The 22921-nt window shown below is 45.7% G+C and overlaps 1 protein-coding gene across 2 annotated transcripts in view; it reads left to right on the top strand.

Moving 5' to 3' along the window:
• The window catches only part of ugcg (UDP-glucose ceramide glucosyltransferase), a 43968-nt gene that overhangs the window by 13924 nt on the left and 7123 nt on the right, over positions 1-22921 (top strand). For both annotated transcript variants that reach the window (XM_052458713.1, XM_052458714.1), the window contains exons 3-5: positions 9493-9595; positions 15885-15986; positions 16489-16601. In XM_052458713.1, the coding sequence (XP_052314673.1) occupies positions 9493-9595; positions 15885-15986; positions 16489-16601 (318 nt within the window). The remainder of the gene's footprint in view (positions 1-9492; positions 9596-15884; positions 15987-16488; positions 16602-22921) is intronic.

Below are 22921 nucleotides of genomic sequence, written 5' to 3' on the forward strand. Positions count from 1 at the left end.
TCTATCACAGTGCCATCCGTTTTGTCACCAAAGCCCCATACACTACCCACCACTGCGACCTGTATGCTCTCGTCGGCTGGCCCTCGCTTCATACTCGTCGCCAAACTCACTGGCTCCAGGTCATCTACAAGACCCTGCTAGGTAAAGTCCCCCCTTACCTCAGCTCGCTGGTCACCATAGCAGCACCCACCTGTAGCACGCGCTCCAGCAGGTATATCTATCTCTCTGTTCACCCCCAAAACCAATTCCTACTTTGGCCGCCTCTCCTTCCAGTTCTCTGCTGCCAATGACTGGAACGAACTACAAAAATCTCTGAAACTGGAAACACTTATCTCCCTCACTAGCTTTAAGCACCAGCTGTCAGAGCAGCTCACAGATTACTGCACCTGTACATAGCCCATCTATAATTTAGCCCAAACAACTACCTCTCCCCCTACTGTATTTATTTATTTATTTTACTCCTTTGCTCACCATTATTTCAATTTCTTCTTTGCACTTTCTTCCACTGCAAATCTACCATTCCAGTGTTTTACTTGCTATATTGGATTTACTTCGCCTTTTTTTGCCTTTACCTCCCTTATAACACCTCAGTTGCTCACATCGTATATGGACTTATTTTTATACTGTATTATTGACTGTATGTTTGTTTATGTGTAACTCTCTGTTGTTGTTTGTGTCAAACTGCTTTGCTTTATCTTGGCCAGGTCGTAGTTATAAAATAGAACTTGTTCTCAACTTGCCTACCTGGTTAAATAAATATAAAAATATCGGTCTGCGGGAGCCCAAGCCGATCCCAATGAAGCATGCATCGGTCAGGAAACCAGTTTCAAACGTTATGAATCACCGGTTCACTTTAATAGTTTTCACTCTTAAAATATCTGACTTTAAAAATATCTATCTGTTGTGAATGAATTGACGCTCCCTCCATCAGTTCCATAGCCTATGGAACGTTTATGCATTTAACTGCGTATGACATCATAGCGAAGTTCATTACACCGAACGTCATCTTCACGTAAAATCACGTTTCGCAGAACAGTGTTTCAAAACGCAAGACAAGATTGAGAAACCTAGTCTGTCAAATATCGCATTTATTTTGGGAGATTTATTACAGTTTCATTCAAGACAGATGAAACATTGATTCAGGTGATGATATAAAACATTGTTTCGTTGAGTAACTTAGAGGAAAAAAATATATATATATTTTTAAACTTTCTAGCAAGTCAAGCTAGCTTACCAAGCAGTGAGCTAAAAGCTAGGCTAGGTTGAATGTATAATTGTTGCTAGCAACCTAATAATTATCATCAAAAACAAAATCTCTTTATCTTTATCAATAAACAATAACAATAACAACAATAAACTAAAACGGTAGGCAACAACCCCGTTCTCGCCAACAGCCAATAAAATTGCAGGGCGCCAAATTCAATCAACAGAAGTGTCATAATTAAATTTTCTCAAACATACAAGTATTAGGCACCATTTTAAAGATAACATTCTCGTTAATCCAACCACAGAGTCCGATTTCAAAAAAGCTTTTAGGCGAAAGCAGAAAACAACATCATTATGTTAGGTCAGCAACTAGTTACAGAAAGCATTCAGCGATTTTTCCAACCAAAGAGAGGAGTCACAAAAAAGCAGAAATAGAGAGAAAATGAATCACTAACCTTTGATATTCTTCATCAGATGACACTCCCGGGACAACGTGACACAATACATGTATGTTTTGTTCAATCAAGTTCATATTTATATTTTTTAAAAACTCTGTTTACATTTGACTTTGCCTCGAAAACATCCTGTGAATTCGCACAGAGCCACGTCAAATCACAGAAATACTCGTAATAAACATTAATAAAAGATACAAGTATTCACAGATTTAAAGATATACTTCTGCTTAACGCAACCGCTGTGTCAGATTTCACGGAAAAAGCAAACCATGCAATAATCTGAGTACGGCGCTCAGACGAAATACACAACCCAAGAATATATCCGCCATGTTGGAGTCAACATAAATTCAGAAATGAATATTCACTCAACTTTTGTTCTTTGTCAGAATGCACTCCCAGGAATCCCAGTTCCACAAATGTTTGATTTGTTCCATAAAGTAATACATACATAAATGTATGTTAAAATACCTACTTTTATTAGGGCGTTTAGTAAACAAATCGACACTCACGAGGCGCAGGCAAGTCCAGCGGAAATGTCGGACAAATCCCCCAAAAGATATATTACTGGTCGTAGAAACAAATCAAACGATGTATAGAATCAATCTTTAGGATGTTTTTATCATAAATGTTCAATAATGTCCCAACCGGAGAATATATTTGTCTGTAGAAAAGCAATGGAACGAGAGGTAACTTTCTCATGACCACACATCACGAGACCGAGGCTGCTGGCAGACCTCTGACTCATTCCCCTCTCATTCAGCCCCCCTTCACAGTAAAAGCCTGAAACAACGTTCTAAAGACTGTTGACATCTAGTGGAAGCCTTAAGAAGTGCAAGATGGCCCATATCCCACTGTATATTCAATAGGGGCTGAGTTGAAAACCTACTAACCTCAGATTACCCACTTCCTGGTTGGATTATTTTCCTCAGGCTTTTGCCTGCTATATCAGTTATGTTATACTGAGACATCATTCAAACAGTTTTTTTAGAAACTTCAGAGTGTTTTTTATCTAATACTACTAATAATATGCATATATTAACATCTGGGACTGAGTAGGAGGCAGTTTACTCTGGGGATGCTTTTCATCCAAATGTGAAAATACTGCCCCCTATCCATAAGACGTTGTAACAGCCAATGTGTGTTATTTTAACATTGAAATAGTATTCACTTATAGGAATGGTTAATCGTTTACGTGTTGCTAACTAACTATTGCTCAGAAAACACATTTTCATCTTGTTGTGTGGTCTGGTAACTTCCTTTTTCCATTGACAGACTCTGGCTGCATTAAAGACAAACGCAATGTTTTGGGAAAAAAATGTAAAGTATGCGGCATTCGTTTCGCAACGTAGCTGCATGGTGGGTGCTGCAATACCACTCCCCAGTGACGCGAATTAACGGCAAGGCGGCTGTCTTTTAGAGAATTTTATATAGCTGTACAGAAACTAATCAAATCAAATCAAATGTATTTATATAGCCCAATTTGTAAGTCGCTCTGGATCCAATTTGTAAGTCGCTCTGGATAAGAGCGTCTGCTAAATGACTTAAATGTAATGTAAATGTAGCCCTTCGTACATCAGCTGATATCTCAAAGTGCTGTACAGAAACCCAGCCTAAAACCCCAAACAGGAAACTAACATTTTAAAGGCAATTTCCTGTAAATGCAACACATTTCTCCATAGAGCTGATATTTTATTTTTCTAAATTCATTTGTTTTTTTTCTATTTTATTTTTCTCATGGCTAATGCTGTGATCTTTTGCTCAAACATATTAAATATATATATATATATATATATTACTGCTAAATTCATTTGTTTTTGGAATTTTCAATTCTCTTACTGTCTAGCTTTTATTTGGGTAATTGTTAGTTAATGATTTTATGAAAAAATGTATATATATCCATAATCTTTTCTACATACTTTGTCGTTTTAAGCTTACGCTTGAAGCTGTTTTCATTATTTTTTTTTTATGTATTTATGCGGTTTTGCGTCCGGCGCTCTGCAGTGGACTGCTCAGATGTAAACGGGGCTTAACTGTCAGATAACTGTGTGCACAGTATGGGAGAGACGGCTCCTTGGGTCAACGAGAGGTAGGCTTAGCCCTGAACTAATAGGCTAATAGCTCTCTGTAAAATTCCAAACGCTCTTTGTGGTTTTGAGACGGGGGTCCATAGCTGCATTATATTAATGGGCTAAATGCCATGCTAATTTCTGAAGATAAATATTGACATGCAGTACCCAATCAAAAGTTTGGACACACCTACTCATTCAAGGGGTTTTTCTTTATTTCTTTTACTATTTTCTACATTGTAGAATAATAGTGAAGACATCAACACTATGAAATAACACATGGAATCATGTAGTAACCCCCCAAAAAAAATGTTAAACAAATCTAAATATATATTTTTTTATATTTGATGTTCTTCAAAGTAGCCACCCTTTTGCCTCGATGACAGCATTGCACACTCTCTTGGCATTCTCTCAAACCGCTTCATGGCAAATATTTAGTAGTGAATTGCGTACAAGTGTAACTTAGTCATCTCATGTGCACCGTTACAACTAAGACTCACTGATTTAGATCTAGAAAGCGGAACTCACTGACTCACGCTTTCTCCCTTTTTTGTGGTATTTTTACAAACGAATCACGTGACGGGCTCAACTGTTCTGAGGAACTACGGTAAGCTTCGTGACGTAATGGAGAACGCAGTCTCTGCTTTTGTCTCCCGGCGTATTGCACAAGTTGACTGCAGGCTATCACTTTAAAAAGTAGCTACAAATATGACAATTTATTGAGTAACTTAAAATGGTTTTTGACGGTATGGAAATAATAATCCCGTAGCTTTCCAAGTACCCTGGTGTGTGTATGTCTGTGTGTCTGTGTGTGTGTGTCTGTCTGTGTGTGTGTGTGTGTGTGTGTGTGTGTGTCTGTGTGTCTGTGTGTGTGTGTGTGTGTGTGTTCTGTGTAATGCTGTGTGTGTGTGTCTGTGTGTGTGTGTGTGTGTGTGTGTGTCTGTGTCTGTGTCTGTGTGTGTGTGTGTGTGTGTGTGTGTTGCCCAGGCCTACCCACCACACTGTTTGTTAGTAACTATCAGTCTACTGTTATAGATAATGTTCCAATACAGTTGGACACGTCATAGTAATGCATTAGAGTGTAGCAAGCCAGAAGTACCTGCTTCCTATAGAACGTAAAGGGAAGCATTACGCAACATATCCATGACGTCGGTGCGTGTTACCAACCAAACCAGATTCTTGAGGCTGGCGATAGCCTTTCACAACTGTCTTAAATGCATGCAGGGACTTTGCCGTTACTGTACCTGGATAGGACGTGAGGTTAGGGATGACGGAGGTATTTAAAACGCCCTGCCTTCCTTTTAGGGTGATACTCGATTACAACAAGCCTTAACCAACATGTCTCTACAGGTTCACTATGTCCTTATCTTTTCATGTTCAGTAATAGCTGTGAAACATGATGAATAATCTAACTGAAACACCATACCAGGAAGACAGAAACCCCGTGCCAGTAAGACAAACCCCGTGCCAGTAAGACAGAAACCCCGTGCCAGGAAGACAGAAACCCCGTGCCAGGAAGACAGAAACCCCGTGCCAGGAAGACAGAAACCCCGTGCCAGGAAGACAGAAACCCCGTGCCAGGAAGACAGAAACCCCGTGCCAGGAAGACAGAAACCCCGTGCCAGGAAGACAGAAACCCCGTGCCAGGAAGACAGAAACCCCGTGCCAGGAAGACAGAAACCCCGTGCCAGGAAGACAGAAACCCCGTGCCAGGAAGACAGAAACCCCGTGCCAGGAAGTCAGAAACCCCGTGCCAGTAAGACAGAAACCCCGCGCCAGTAAGACAGAAACCCCGTGCCAGTAAGTCAGAAACCCCGTGCCAGTAAAACCCCGACAGAAACCCCGTGCCCGACAGTCAGAAACCCCGTGCCCGACAGACAGAAACCCCGTGCCAGTAAGACAGAAACCCCGTGCCAGTAAGACAGAAACCCCGTGCCAGTAAGACAGAAACCCCGTGCCAGTAAGACAGAAACCCCGTGCCAGGAAGACAGAAACCCCGTGCCCGAAAGTCAGAAACCCCCCGTGACAGAAACCCGTAAGACAGAAACCCCGTGCCAGTAAGACAGAAACCCCGTGCCCGTAAGACAGAAACCCCGTGCCAGTAAGACAGAAACCCCGTGCCCCGTAAGACAGAAACCCCGTGCCCGACAGTCAGAAACCCGTGCCCGACAGTCAGAAACCCGTGCCCGACAGTCAGAAACCCGTGCCCGACAGTCAGAAAACCCCGTGCCCGACAGACAGAAACCCCGTGCCCGACAGTCAGAAACCCGTGCCCGACAGTCAGAAACCCGTGCCCGACAGTCAGAAACCCCCCGACAGTCAGTGCCCGACAGTCAGAAACCCCGTGCCCGACAGACAGAAACCCGTGCCCGACAGACAGAACCCCGTGCCCGACAGACAGAACCCCGTGCCCGACAGACAGAAACCCCGTGCCCGACAGACAGAAACCCCGTGCCCGACAGACAGAAACCCGTGCCCGACAGACAGAACCCCGTGCCCGACAGACAGAACCCCCCGACCCCGACAGACAGAACCCCGTGCCCGACAGTCAGAACCCCGTGCCCCACAGTCAGAACCCCGTGCCCCACAGTCAGAAACCCCGTGCCCGACAGTCAGAAACCCCGTGCCCGACAGTCAGAAACCCCGTGCCCGACAGTCAGAAACCCCGTGCCCGACAGTCAGAAACCCCGTGCCAGTAAGACAGAAACCCCGTGCCCGACAGTCAGAAACCCCGTGCCCGACAGTCAGAAACCCCGTGCCCGACAGTCAGAAACCCCGTGCCCGACAGACAGAAACCCCGTGCCCGACAGACAGAAACCCCGTGCCCGACAGTCAGAAACCCCGTGCCCGACAGACAGAAACCCCGTGCCCGACAGACAGAAACCCCGTGCCCGACAGTCAGAAACCCCGTGCCCGACAGACAGAAACCCCGTGCCCGACAGTCAGAAACCCCGTGCCCGACAGTCAGAAACCCCGTGCCCGACAGTCAGAAACCCCGTGCCCGACAGTCAGAAACCCCGTGCCCGACAGACAGTCAGAAACCCCCGACAGCCCGACAGACAGACAGAAACCCGTGCCCGACAGACAGACAGAAAAACCCCCCGTGCCCGACAGACAGACAGAAACCCCGTGCCCGACAGACAGACAGAAACCCCGTGCCCGACAGACAGACAGAAACCCGTGCCCGACAGACAGACAGAAACCCCGCGCCCGACAGTCAGAAACCCCGCGCCCGACAGACAGAAACCCCGCAGCCCCGACAGACAGAAACCCCGTGCCCGACAGACAGAAACCCCGTGCCCGACAGACAGAAACCCCGTGCCCGACAGTCATCACGAGTATTACAAGGGCAGACACATCGCATTCTGAAAGTATTCAGACCCCTTGACTTGTTCCCACATTTAATATAATATAATAATAAATGCCATTTAGCAGACGCTTTTATCCAAAGCGACTTACAGTCATGTGTGCATACATTCTACGTATGGGTGGTCCCGGGGATCGAACCCACTACCCTGGCGTTACAAGCGCCATGCTCTACCAACTGAGCCACAGAAGGACCCCCACGTTACAGACTTATTTTAAAATGGATTAATAAAAAAATGTTGCCTCTTCAATCTACACATATTACCCCATAATGACAAAGTGAGGAAAGAAAAAATAATAATAAAAAATGTTTGCTAAATTATATAAATAAATAAATAACAGACCCTTTGCTATGAGACTCTAAATTGAGCTCAGGTGCATCCTGTTCCCATTGATCATCCTTGAGATGTTTCTACAACTTGATCGGAGTACACCTGTGGTAAATTCAACCGATTGGACATGTTTTGCAAAGGCACACAACTGTCTATATCATGTCCTACAATTGACACAGTGCACGTCAGAGGAAAAACCAAGCCATGAGGTAGAAGAAATTGTGTGTAGAGCTCCGAGACAGGATTGTGTCGAGGCACAGATCTGTGGAAGGGTACCAACAAATGTCTGCAGCATTGAAGCTCCCCAAGAACACAGTGGCCTCCATCATTCTTAAATGGAAGATGTTTGGAACCACCAAGACTCTTCCTAGACCTTGCCGCCTGGCCAAACTGAGCAATCAGGCGAGAAGGGCCTTGGTCAGGGAGATGGGAGAACATTCCAGAAGGATAACCATCTCTGCAGTACTCCACCAATCAGGCCTTTTATAGTAGACTGACCAGACGGAAGCCACTCCTCAGTAAAAGGCACATGACGGCCCGCTTGGAGTTTGCCAAAAGACACTTAAAGGACGCTCGGACCATGAGAAACATGATTCCCTGTTCTGATGAAACCAAGATTGAACTCTTTGGCCTGAATGCCAACTGTCACGACAAGAGGAAACCTGGCACCATCCCTACGGTGAACCAAGACAGCACAGGAGTGGCTTTGGGACAAGTCTCAATGTCCTTGAGTGGCCTCAACTTTAACCCCATCGAACATCTCTGGTGAGACCTGAAAATAGCTGTGCAGCGACGCTCCCCATTCAACCTGACAGAGCTTGAGAGGATCTGCAGAGAAGAATGCAAATACAGGTGTGCCGAGCTTGTAGCGTCATACCCAAGATTCGAGGCTGTAATTGTTGTCAAAGGTGCTTCAACAAAGTGCTGAGTAAAGGGTCTGAATACTTATGTAAATGTGATATTTAAGTATTTTTTTTTTATGTTAAAATTTAATTTTTAGAAACAGTTTTTGCGTTGTCATTATAGGGTATTGTGTGTAGATTGAGGGGTGAAAACTATTTTAACAATTTTAGAATAAGACAAAAACAATGTGTCAAGGGGTCTGAAAAGTTTCCAAATGCACTGAATAATCCTCTGATTTACACAGCTGGAGGGGTCAGAGTGGACCACAGCTGGAGGGGTCAGAGTGGAACATGGCTGGAGGGGTCAGAGTGGAACACGGCTGGAGGGGTCAGAGTGGAACACAGCTGGAGGGGTCAGAGTGGAACACAGCTGCAGGGGTCAGAGTGGAACACGGCTGGAGGGGTCAGAGCGGAACACGGCTGGAGGGGTCAGAGTGGAACACGGCTGGAGGGGTCAGAGCGGAACACGGCTGGAGGGGTCAGAGCGGAACACGGCTGGAGGGGTCAGAGCGGAACACGGCTGGAGGGGTCAGAGCGGAACACGGCTGGAGGGGTCAGAGCGGAACACGGCTGGAGGGGTCAGAGCGGAACACGGCTGGAGGGGTCAGAGCGGAACACGGCTGGAGGGGTCAGGGGCTGGAGGGGTCAGAGCGGAACACGGCTGGAGGGGTCAGAGCGGAACACGGCTGGAGGGGTCAGAGCGGAACACGGCTGGAGGGGTCAGAGCGGAACACGGCTGGAGGGGTCAGAGCGGAACACGGCTGGAGGGGTCAGAGCGGAACACGGCTGGAGGGGTCAGAGCGGAACACGGCTGGAGGGGTCAGAGCGGAACACTGTTGAAGTTAAACAAATGAATCGGTCCTTCTGTAGCTCAGTTGGTAGAGCATGGCGCTTGTAACGCCAGGGTAGTGGGTTCGATCCCCGGGACCACCCATACGTAGAATGTATGCACACATGACTGACTGTAAGTCGCTTTGGATAAAAGCGTCTGCTAAATGGCATATATTTTTATTTATTTTTAAATGCTCGTGGCTTGAACTTCCTCTCTACAATATTGAACTGAACTAACATATGTCTTTCTCTACAGTTTCTCTACAGTATTGGACTAACGTTTTGTCTGTCTCTCTCTCTCTCTCTCTCTCTCTCTCTCTCTCTCTCTGCCCAGTTTGAGATCCTACTCTGTGTACAGGACCATGACGACCCAGCCATTGACGTTTGTAAAAAGCTTCTAGGAAAATATCCCAACGTTGATGCTCGGTTATTTATAGGTAAGAGTCTGGTTGATGAATTCTTTGAACAACTGTTAATTAATATTCATATCTCATGTCCTGCAATTCTAAGATCTGTCTAATAAATATGTTAATATGTGTAGTTGTAAGTAGGGAGACGTGTCAATGCTCAGTACGGTGGCCTGTCGGTACACAAAGAGCCGGACTAAACAACAGTACACAGTTGGCCAATTCCTTTTTGAGCGTGGATGGACGGAACATGTATTTTTGCCATCTAAGATTGTTCTGGCAATTCTCACATATAAATTTAATCGGGAGGAAGGACGTTTTGACATGCGTGTTACATTTTTGTCACATATTTATTTTTAAATCATTTTGAAAGTGGACATTTTTATGGCCCTTTTTTTTTTTTTTTTTTTTTTTAGACCTATACATGCCTCCTGTAAGACCCTCTGACCTCTGAACCCTACATAACACTGACCACCAATACTGCTTGACCAAAAGTATGTGGACACCTGTTCATTCCATAATCATGGGCATTAATATGGAGTTGGTCTCCCTCCCTTTGCTGCTACAACAGCCTCCCCTCTTCCGGGAAGGCTTTCTACTAGATGTAGGAACATTGCTGCTATAACAGCCTCCACTCTTCTGGGAAGGCTTTCCACTAGATGATGGAACATTGCTGCTATAACAGCCTCCACACTTCTGGGAAGGCTTTCCACTAGATGTTGGAACATTGCTGCTATAACAGCCTCCACTCTTCAGGGAAGGCTTTCCACTAGATGATGGAACATTGCTGCTATAACAGCCTCCACACTTCTGGGAAGGCTTTCCACTAGATGTTGGAACATTGCTGCTATAACAGCCTCCACACTTCTGGGAAGGCTTTCCACTAGATGTTGGAACATTGCTGCTATAACAGCCTCCACTCTTCTGGGAAGGCTTTCCACTAGATGTTGGAACATTGCTGCTATAACAGCCTCCACTCTTCTGGGAAGGCTTTCCACTAGATGTTGGAACATTGCTGCTATAACAGCCTCCACTCTTCTGGGAAGGCTTTCCACTAGATGTTGGAACATTGCTGCTATAACAGCCTCCACTCTTCTGGGAAGGCTTTCCACTAGATGTTGGAACATTGCTGCTATAACAGCCTCCACTCTTCTGGGAAGGCTTTCCTCTAGATGTTGGAACATTGCTGCTATAACAGCCTCCACTCTTCTGGGAAGGCTTTCCACTAGATGTAGGAACATTGCTGCCGGGACTTGCTTCCATTCAGCCACGAGCATGAGTGAGGTTGGTCACTGATGTTGGGCGATTAGGACTGGCTCTGATGTTGGGTGATTAGGATTGGCTCTGATGTTGGGTGATTAGGACTGGCTCTGATGTTGGGTGATTAGGACTGGCTCTGATGTTGGGTGATTAGGACTGGCTCTGATGTTGGGTGATTAGGACTGGCTCTGATGTTGGGTGATTAGGACTGGCTCTGATGTTGGGTGATTAGGACTGGCTCTGATGTTGGGTGATTAGGACTGGCTCTGATGTTGGGTGATTAGGACTGGCTCTGATGTTGGGTGATTAGGACTGGCTCTGATGTTGGGTGATTAGGACTGGCTCTGATGTTGGGTGATTAGGACTGGCTCTGATGTTGGGTGATTAGGACTGGCTCTGATGTTGGGTGATTAGGACTGGCTCTGATGTTGGGTGATTAGGACTGGCTCTGATGTTGGGTGATTAGGATTGGCTCTGATGTTGGGTGATTAGGACTGGCTCTGATGTTGGGTGATTAGGACTGGCTCTGATGTTGGGTGATTAGGATTGGCTCTGAGGTTGGGTGATTAGGATTGGCTCTGAGGTTGGGTGATTAGGATTGGCTCTGATGTTGGGCGATTAGGACTGGCTCTGATGTTGGGCGATTAGGCCTGGCTCTGATGTTGGGCGCGATTAGGCCTGGCTCTGATGTTGGGCGCGATTAGGCCTGGCTCTGATGTTTGGTGATTAGGACTGGCTCTGATGTTGGGTGATTAGGCCTGGCTCTGATGTTGGGTGATTAGGCCTGGCTCTGATGTTGGGTGATTAGGCCTGGCTCTGATGTTGGGTGATTAGGCCTGGCTCTGATGTTGGGTGATTAGGCCTGGCTCTGATGTTGGGTGATTAGGCCTGGCTCTGATGTTGGGTGATTAGGCCTGGCTCTGATGTTGGGGGTGATTAGGCCTGGCTCTGATGTTGGGGGTGATTAGGCCTGGCTCTGATGTTGGGGGTGATTAGGCCTGGCTCTGATGTTGGGGGTGATTAGGACTGGCTCTGATGTTGGGGGTGATTAGGACTGGCTCTGATGTTGGGGGTGATTAGGCCTGGCTCTGATGTTGGGGGTGATTAGGCCTGGCTCTGATGTTGGCTGATTAGGACTGGCTCTGATGTTGGCTGATTAGGACTGGCTCTGATGTTGGGGGTGATTAGGCCTGGCTCTGATGTTGGGGGTGATTAGGCCTGGCTCTGATGTTGGGTGATTAGGCCTGGCTCTGATGTTGGGTGATTAGGCCTGGCTCTGATGTTGGGTGATTAGGCCTGGCTCTGATGTTGGGTGATTAGGACTGGCTCTGATGTTGGGTGATTAGGATTGGCTCTGATGTTGGGTGATTAGGTCTGGCTCTGATGTTGGGTGATAAGGCCTGGCTCTGATGTTGGGTGATAAGGCCTGGCTCTGATGTTGGGTGATAAGGCCTGGCTCTGATGTTGGGTGATAAGGCCTGGCTCTGATGTTGGGTGATAAGGCCTGGCTCTGATGTTGGGTGATAAGGCCTGGCTCTGATGTTGGGGGTGATTAGGCCTGGCTCTGTGGTTGGGTGATTAGGCCTGGCTCTGTGGTTGGGTGATTAGGACTGGCTCTGTGGTTGGGTGATTAGGACTGGCTCTGTGGTTGGGTGATTAGGACTGGCTCTGTGGTTGGGTGATTAGGACTGGCTCTGATGTTGGGGGTGATTAGGACTGGCTCTGATGTTGGGTGATTAGGCCTGGCTCTGATGTTGGGCGATTAGGATTGGCTCTGATGTTGGGGGTGATTAGGCCTGGCTCTGATGTTGGGGGTGATTAGGTCTGGCTCTGATGTTGGGTGATTAGGTCTGGCTCTGATGTTGGGTGATAAGGCCTGGCTCTGATGTTGGGTGATAAGGCCTGGCTCTGATGTTGGGTGATAAGGCCTGGCTCTGATGTTGGGTGATAAGGCCTGGCTCTGATGTTGGGTGATAAGGCCTGGCTCTGATGTTGGGTGATTAGGATTGGCTCTGATGTTGGGGGTGATTAGGCCTGGCTCTGTTGTTGGGTGATTAGGCCTGGCTCTGTGGTTGGGTGATTAGGACTGGCTCTGTGGTTGGGTGATTAGGACTGGCTCTGTGGTTGGGTGATTAGGACTGGCTCTGTGGTTGGGTGATTAGGACTGGCTCTGTGGTTGGGTGATTAGGACTGGCTCTGATGTTGGGGGTGATTAGGACTGGCTCTGATGTTGGGGGTGATTAGGACTGGCTCTGTGGTTGGGTGATTAGGCCTGGCTCTGTTGTTGGGTGATTAGGCCTGGCTCTGTGGTTGGGTGATTAGGACTGGCTCTGTGGTTGGGTGATTAGGACTGGCTCTGTGGTTGGGTGATTAGGACTGGCTCTGTGGTTGGGTGATTAGGACTGGCTCTGTGGTTGGGTGATTAGGACTGGCTCTGTGGTTGGGTGATTAGGACTGGCTCTGTGGTTGGGTGATTAGGACTGGCTCTGTGGTTGGGTGATTAGGACTGGCTCTGTGGTTGGGTGATTAGGACTGGCTCTGTGGTTGGGTGATTAGGATTGGCTCTGTGGTTGGGTGATTAGGATTGGCTCTGTGGTTGGGTGATTAGGATTGGCTCTGTGGTTGGGTGATTAGGATTGGCTCTGTGGTTGGGTGATTAGGATTGGCTCTGTGGTTGGGTGATTAGGCCTGGCTCTGTGGTTGGGTGATTAGGACTGGCTCTGTGGTTGGGTGATTAGGACTGGCTCTGTGGTTGGGTGATTAGGACTGGCTCTGTGGTTGGGTGATTAGGACTGGCTCTGTGGTTGGGTGATTAGGATTGGCTCTGTGGTTGGGTGATTAGGATTGGCTCTGTGGTTGGGGCGATTAGGCCTGGCTCTGATGTTGGGGGTGATTAGGCCTGGCTCTGATGTTGGGGGTGATTAGGATTGGCTCTCAGTCGACGGACCAATACAACCCAAAAGTGTTTGATGGGGTTGAGGTCAGGGTTCTGTGCTGATCAGCCGAGTTCTTCCACACCGATCTGGACAAATCATTTCTGTATGGACCTCGTTTTGTGCACGAGGGCATTGTCATGCTGAAACAGGAAAGAGCCTTCCCCAAACTGTTTTTCCACAAAGTTGGAAGCACAGAATATTCTAGAATGTCATTCTATGCTGTAGCATTAAGATTTCCCTTCACTAGAACTAAGGGGCCCAAACCATGAAAAACAGCCCCATGCCATTATTCCTCCACCAAACTTTACAGTTGGGTCTATGAATTCGGGCGGGTAGTGTTCTCCTGGCATCCGCCAAACACAGATTTGTCTGTCGGGCTGCAGCATTATTCACCACTCCAGCCGACTCTTGGCATTGCTTATTGTGATCTTATGCTTGTGTGCGGTTGCTCGGCCATGGAAACCCGTTCTGTGAGCTTGTGTGGCCTACCACTGCGTGGCTGAGCCGTTGTTGCTCCTAGACGTTTCCACTTCGCAATAATAACAGCACTTACTAGTTGACCGAGGCAGCTCTAGCAAAGCAGGCATTTGACAAACTGACTTGTTGGAAAGTTGGCATCCTATGACGGTGCCACGTTGAAAGTTACTGAGCTCTAAGGTAAGGCCATTCTACTGCCAATGTTTGTCTACGGAGATTGCACGGCGGTTTGATATACCTGTCAGCTACAGGTGTGGCTGAAATAGCTGAATCCACTCATTTGAAGGAGTGTCCATATATTTCTGTCATTATACTACTTATTATTATTATTATACTTATTCTGTTCTGTAAAACATGGAGTTTATATTTAATAGAAAATATTGTTATTAATATCTCGGGCGGCAGCGTAGCCTAGTGGTTAGAGCGTTGGACTAGTAACCGGAAGGTTGCGAGTTCAAACCCCCGAGCTGACAAGGTACAAATCTGTCATTCTGCCCCTGAACAGGCAGTTAACCCATTGTTCCCAGGCCGTCATTGTAAATAAGAATATGTTCTTCACTGACTTGCCTGGTTAAATAAAGGTAATAAAAATTTTAAAAAGTACTCAATTTAATTTATCCTATTTTTAGACATTGTTTGGAACAGTCTGCTCTACAAGTACATCACATTTCCAGAGTGGGCTCGCTACTGATTTTGACGTTTATAATCCATTTTAGGAGCACCACCAACACAGTGAATGAGATAATGGATTCAAAAGGAGCTGGAGGAGGGCTGTGATTCGTTAATGACCTATAATGTCATTTTTTATGTATAAAAATGGGTCTTATCATTAACAGTACCGGAGAGCCACTCGGGGAAAGGCGACGTGTTTTGAAGATTATATTTTATATTATATATTGTTCCAAACGATATGTCTAAAAATAAACATTTTATTATCAAAAAAGTTTAGACTTTTTGAGAGAATATTTCTCATTTTTAATAAATGAATGTGCAACATTGTATTTCAGAATCTAGACAATAAGGACCTTATTTTACAGCACAATATAAAGAGTAAAATGACACCAAGATGCTGTCTGTATCGTGTACGGGTCACAGATCGTGGGGTCTGACAGAATAATGACTAGACGTTGTCTGTATCGTGTAACGGCTCACAGGTTCTGACTGGAAGGCATTTTGTAGGTTTTAAATCTGTCAAAAAACGTCCACTTTCGTCATCCCCCAAAAATAAAGAAGTGATGCAAATGTCAGACGTCCTTCCTCCTCATGAAGTTCATTTCCTCCTCAGTCGCCAAAAAATACAAGAAAACGTTCACATTTAGTTTTTGGGCGGCAGAATGAACGACTGATTTTATTTTGATTGTGCAATGTTCAAACTTTATTGAGACGGATCATTTAACAAAAAAATAACATTTTTATTGAGTAAATGTATGTATTGGTTGTCTTCGATGATTAAAATGTAATGAATTGGGAAGATCCCAGGCCGTGACCTGCGAGTCCCATATAAGGCCACGCACAAAATGGGCTCCCTGCTGGATGAAAGGGCTGAAGGGAAAGTGAAACCGTAGAGTCTGTAAAGGTTTGAAGAGAATCTCTTGGTTTTTTTACAACACAGTCTTGGTGACGGTCCTACGAATGTTCTGTTGCAGGAGGAAAGAAGGTCGGCATCAACCCCAAGATAAATAACCTGATGCCGGGTTATGAAGGGGCCCAGTATGACCTCGTGTGGATCTGCGACAGCGGAATACGAGGTAGGAAACTTCACTTTGTGTGTAATCCCAAAGGGCGCCTTTTTATTCCCTACGTTGTGCACTGCCCTGGTCAAGAGTAGTGCACTACCTAGGGATTGTGGTGGCATTTTGGGGACGTTTCTTTACTCTGATTTTTTTTAATCGTAACAGAATGAATCAGCTGCACTGTTACAAATCAGTCAGCGGTCTCTGTTTTTCGTTCTTATCACTGACTTATCCCTTTTGGATAATACAGAGACTATCTTGTGTGTTCTAGTTTTGAACCTTGAACAAATAAACTGAACCTAGATAAACCAGACGTTTATGTTTGTATGTAAAGCTATCAACGTTTATTTTTATTAACCTATATTCAAGTACTGTAGTTGGATTAAAAATATTTGATGAAAAGGTTATGTTTAGATCCCATTGCCTGATCTGTAAACTGCTGATTTTAATTCAAATAAAATCAACAATGGGCGTTCTATATACATTGATAGAATGATTTGTTCCTGTTCCTCCCCAGTGAAACCGGACACTCTGACCGATATGGCCAATCAGATGACTGAGAAGGTGGGGTTGGTTCATGGCCTTCCCTACGTGGCCGACAGACAGGGCTTCGCTGCTACACTGGAGCAGGTGGGCATCCTTACAGACAGAGGCTCTCAGTTCAAAGAGACTGGGGGCCTGGGGAGCCGGTAGCCTGGGGAGCCGGTAGCCTGGGGAGCCGGTAGCCTGAGGGGCCTGGGGAGCCGGTAGACAGTAGCATTCTTCCAGACAGAGACAGACCACTAGTCTGGTGCTCTACTAGATCTATATGACTTAACCCTCAGAGTTCTGAAGCCGTGTTCACACTACAGGCTTTAATGCTCAAATCACTTGTTTTTCAAATCCGTTCTGGAATATTGACTCTCCAAACAGCAAGTTAGTTACCAAATCGTGTGTGTGTGTGTGTGTGTGTGTGTGTGTGTGTGTGTGTGTGTGTGTGTGTGTGTGTGTGTGTGTGTGTGTGTGTGTGTGTGTGTGTGTGTTCAGACAGCAGTCATTTGCATTCACACTTCTTTACTTATTCCACATTTTGTTGTTAGGTTGTGGGACTAAAATGGATTTAATTTGTTTTTTTGTAAACGATCTACACAAAATGTCTAAGTGGAAGATAAATTTGAACATTTATTTTTAATTAATGGAAAATAAAACACTACCTTGATTAGATAAGAATTCAACCCCTGAGTCAATACATTAGATAACAGCTGAGAGTCTTTCACATTACCTCGATGTACCTGTTACCCCGCACATTGTACCCCCTGTATATAGCCTCCACATTGACTCTGTACCAGTACCCCCTGTATATAGCCTCCACATTGACTCTGTACTGGTACCCCCTGTATATAGCCTCCACATTGACTCTGTACCGGTACCCCCTGTATATAGCCTCCACATTGACTCTGTACTGGTACCCCCTGTATATAGCCTCCACATTGACTCTGTACCGGTACCCCCTGTATATAGCCTCCACATTGACTCTGTACTGGTACCCCCTGTATATAGCATCCACATTGACTCTGTACCGGTACCCTGTATATAGCATCCACATTGACTCTGTACCGGTACCCTGTATATAGCCTCCACATTGACTCTGTACCGGTACCCTGTATATAGCCTCCACATTGACTCTGTACCGGTACCCTGTATATATCCTCCACATTGACTCTGTACCGGTACCCTGTATATAGCCTCCACATTGACTCTGTACTGGTACCCCCTGTATATAGCCTCCACATTGACTCTGTACCGTAACACCCTGTATATAGTCTCCACATTGACTCTGTACCGTAATACCCTGTATATAGCCTCCACATTGACTCTGTACCGGTACCCCCTGTATATAGCCTCCACATTGACTCTGTACCGGTACCCCTGTATATAGCCTCCACATTCACTCTGTACCGTAACACCCTGTATATAGTCTCCACATTGACTCTGTACCGGTACCCCCTGTATATAGCCTCCACATTGACTCTGTACCGTAACACCCTGTATATAGTCTCCACATTGACTCTGTACCGGTACCCCCTGTATATAGCCTCCACATTGACTCTGTACCGTAACACCCTGTATATAGCCTCCACATTGACTCTGTACCGTAACACCCTGTATATAGCCTCCACATTGACTCTGTACCGTAATACCCTGTATATAGCCTCCACGTTGACTCTGTACCGTAACACCCTGTATATAGCCTCCACGTTGACTCTGTACCGGCACCCCCTGTATATAGCCTCCACATTCACTCTGTACCGTAACACCCTGTATATAGCCTCCACATTGACTCTGTACCGGTACCCCCTGTATATAGCCTCCACATTGACTCTGTACCGTAACACCCTGTATATAGCCTCCACATTGACTCTGTACCGTAACACCCTGTATATAGCCTCCACATTGACTCTGTACCGGTACCCCTGTATATAGCCTCCACATTGACTCTGTACCGGTACCCTGTATATAGCATCCACATTGACTCTGTACCGGTACCCTGTATATAGCCTCCACATTGACTCTGTACCAGTACCCCCTGTATATAGCCTCCACATTGACTCTGTACTGGTACCCCCTGTATATAGCCTCCACATTGACTCTGTACCGGTACCCCCTGTATATAGCCTCCACATTGACTCTGTACTGGTACCCCCTGTATATAGCATCCACATTGACTCTGTACCGGTACCCTGTATATAGCATCCACATTGACTCTGTACCGGTACCCTGTATATAGCCTCCACATTGACTCTGTACCGGTACCCTGTATATAGCCTCCACATTGACTCTGTACCGGTACCCTGTATATAGCCTCCACATTGACTCTGTACCGGTACCCTGTATATAGCCTCCACATTGACTCTGTACTGGTACCCCCTGTATATAGCCTCCACATTGACTCTGTACCGTAACACCCTGTATATAGTCTCCACATTGACTCTGTACCGTAATACCCTGTATATAGCCTCCACATTGACTCTGTACCGGTACCCCCTGTATATAGCCTCCACATTGACTCTGTACCGGTACCCCCTGTATATAGCCTCCACATTCACTCTGTACCGTAACACCCTGTATATAGTCTCCACATTGACTCTGTACCGGTACCCCCTGTATATAGCCTCCACATTGACTCTGTACCGTAACACCCTGTATATAGTCTCCACATTGACTCTGTACCGGTACCCCCTGTATATAGCCTCCAAATTGACTCTGTACCGTAACACCCTGTATATAGCCTCCACATTGACTCTGTACCGTAACACCCTGTATATAGCCTCCACATTGACTCTGTACCGTAATACCCTGTATATAGCCTCCACGTTGACTCTGTACCGTAACACCCTGTATATAGTCTCCACGTTGACTCTGTACCGGCACCCCCTGTATATAGCCTCCACATTCACTCTGTACCGTAACACCCTGTATATAGCCTCCACATTGACTCTGTACCGGTACCCCTGTATATAGCCTCCACATTGACTCTGTACCGTAACACCCTGTATATAGCCTCCACATTCACTCTGTACCGTAACACCCTGTATATAGCCTCCACATTGACTCTGTACCGGTACCCCCTGTATATAGCCTCCACATTGACTCTGTACCGTAACACCCTGTATATAGCCTCCACATTGACTCTGTACCGTAACACCCTGTATATAGCCTCCACATTAACTCTGTACCGTAACACCCTGTATATAGCCTCCACATTGACTCTGTACCGTAATACCCGGTATATAGCCTCCACATTGACTCTGTACCGTAACACCCTGTATATAGCCTCCACATTGACTCTGTACCGTAATACCCTGTATATAGCCTCCACATTGACTCTGTACCGTAATACCCTGTATATAGCCTCCACATTGACTCTGTACCGTAATACCCTGTATATAGCCTCCACATTGACTCTGTACCGTAATACCCTGTATATAGCCTCCACATTGACTCTGTACCGTAATACCCTGTATATAGCCTCCACATTGACTCTGTACAGTAACACCCTGTATATAGCCTCCACATTGACTCTGTACCGTAACACCCTGTATATAGCCTCCACATTGACTCTGTACCGTAACACCCTGTATATAGCCTCCACATTGACTCTGTACCGTAACACCCTGTATATAGCCTCCACATTGACTCTGTACCGTAACACCCTGTATATAGCCTCCACATTGACTCTGTACCGTAACACCCTGTATATAGCCTCCACATTGACTCTGTACCGTAACACCCTGTATATAGCCTCCACATTGACTCTGTACCGGTACACCCTGTATATAGCCCCACATTGACTCTGTACCGTAATACCCTGTATATAGCCTCCACATTGACTCTGTACCGTAATACCCTGTATATAGCCTCCACATTGGCTCTGTACCATAACACCCTGTATATAGCCTCCACATTGACTCTGTACCGGTACCCTGTATATAGCCTCCACATTGACTCTGTACCGGTACCCTGTATATAGCCTCCACATTGACTCTGTACCGTAATACCCTGTATATAGCCTCCACATTGACTCTGTACCGTAATACCCTGTATATAGCCTCCACATTGGCTCTGTACCATAACACCCTGTATATAGCCTCCACGTTGACTCTGTACCGGCACCCCCCTGTATATAGCCTCCACATTCACTCTGTACCGTAACACCCTGTATATAGCCTCCACATTGACTCTGTACCGGTACCCCCTGTATATAGCCTCCACATTGACTCTGTACCGTAACACCCTGTATATAGCCTCCACATTGACTCTGTACCGTAATACCCTGTATATAGCCTCCACATTGACTCTGTACCGTAATACCCTGTATATAGCCTCCACATTGGCTCTGTACCATAACACCCTGTATATAGCCTCCACATTGACTCTGTACTGGTACCCTGTATATAGCCTCCACATTGACTCTGTACCGTAATACCCTGTATATAGCCTCCACATAGCCTCTTAACTGCATTGTTGGTTAAGTGCTCGCAAGTCAGCATTTCACTCAGATTTTTATTTAAAATCTAAAAGTAAAAGAATGGAATTAAAAAATTATATAAATATTAGGAACGAGCAATACTGATGTGGCATTGGCTAAAATACAGGAGAATAGAATACAGAACATACATATGAGGTGAGTAAAACAGTATGTAAACATTATCACAGTGCCCAGTGTTCCATTATCACAGTGACCAGTGTTCCATTATCACAGTGACCAGTGTTCCATTATCACAGTGACCAGTGTTCCATTATCACAGTGACCAGTGTTCCATTATCACAGTGACCAGTGTTCCATTATCACAGTGACCAGTGTTCCATTATCACAGTGACCAGTGTTCCATTATCACAGTGACCAGTGTTCCATTATCACAGTGACCAGTGTTCCATTATCACAGTGACCAGTGTTCCATTATCACAGTGACCAGTGTTCCATTATCACAGTGACCAGTGTTCCATTATCACAGTGACCAGTGTTCCATTATCACAGTGACCAGTGTTCCATTATCACAGTGACCAGTGTTCCATTATCACAGTGACCAGTGTTCCATTATCTCAGTGACCAGTGTTCCATTATCTCAGTGACCAGTGTTCCATTATCACAGTGACCCAGTGTTCCATTATCACAGTGACCCGTGTTCCATTATCACAGTGCCCAGTGTTCCATTATCACAGTGCCCAGTGTTCCATTATCACAGTGACCCGTGTTCCATTATCACAGTGACCCGTGTTCCATTATCTCAGTGACCAGTGTTCCATTATCACAGTGACCAGTGTTCCATTATCACAGTGACCAGTGTTCCATTATCACAGTGACCAGTGTTCCATTATCACAGTGACCCGTGTTCCATTATCACAGTGACCAGTGTTCCATTATCACAGTGACCCGTGTTCCATTATCACAGTGACCCGTGTTCCATTATCACAGTGACCAGTGTTCCATTATCACAGTGACCAGTGTTCCATTATCACAGTGACCCGTGTTCCATTATCACAGTGACCAGTGTTCCATTATCACAGTGACCAGTGATTTCAGTGATATTTGCTTGAAAATCCCCGGCTGACACAACCTTCATGCCCGCTACAGTCAAGTTGTATGGGAACAAAATATTATTTGTATTTTCAATTGTTAATTGTAATTTCTATTGTTATATTCCACTATATTCAGGCCTCGTATTTCCCGACGGTATGGATGACCCCTTTGTGTGGCCGTAATGCCCCCTTTAAAAAATCCATGCCTTGTGGTCAAAGTGACCGCCGTGCCCTTGGGTTGAATATAATCATTATATTCCCTTCCCCGATCGATTTACATTGTTGTGGTTAAAGTTGACAAGGTAAAAATCTGTCGTTCTGCCCCTGAACAAGGCAGTTAACCCACTGTTCCTTGGGCACCGACGACGTCGATTGAAGGCAGCCCCCGCACCTTGCTGATTGAGGGGTCGGGTTAAACGCGGAGGACACATTTCGGTTGAATACATTAAATTGTACAGCTGACTCGGTATCTCCCCCTTTCCATGCTATGTTGCTCCTGGATTGATTGTGACATGTCCTAAGACTGCTATCATGAAGACACAGAAGTAGTAATTAATAGCCATGTAATACACTATAACGTGCATATATCAACACAATAATCTCCGTATTTTATATGAATTATGATCACTTATCTGAGAAGGTACTAAAAATATATAAAATAAATTGTTTAACTGATAGTCGCCTCCACACAAGTAGTTTTTGACTGTACCGTAAGAACAATGTCTGTTTTCCAACAACAACAATAACGTTTTTTTTTTTATTCGCCATCTGTTTGTCTGACTGATGAAGAACCCTAAACTTAAATAGTATTTTCTGCGTTAAAAATGAAGGGTGAGGGCGTCCCGGGTGGCGCAGTTGTTAAGGGTGCTGTACTTCAGCGCCAGCTGTGC

This window comes from Oncorhynchus keta, chromosome 12 (assembly GCF_023373465.1).
Source record: "Oncorhynchus keta strain PuntledgeMale-10-30-2019 chromosome 12, Oket_V2, whole genome shotgun sequence".
In the NCBI taxonomy this organism is placed as follows: domain Eukaryota; kingdom Metazoa; phylum Chordata; class Actinopteri; order Salmoniformes; family Salmonidae; genus Oncorhynchus; species Oncorhynchus keta.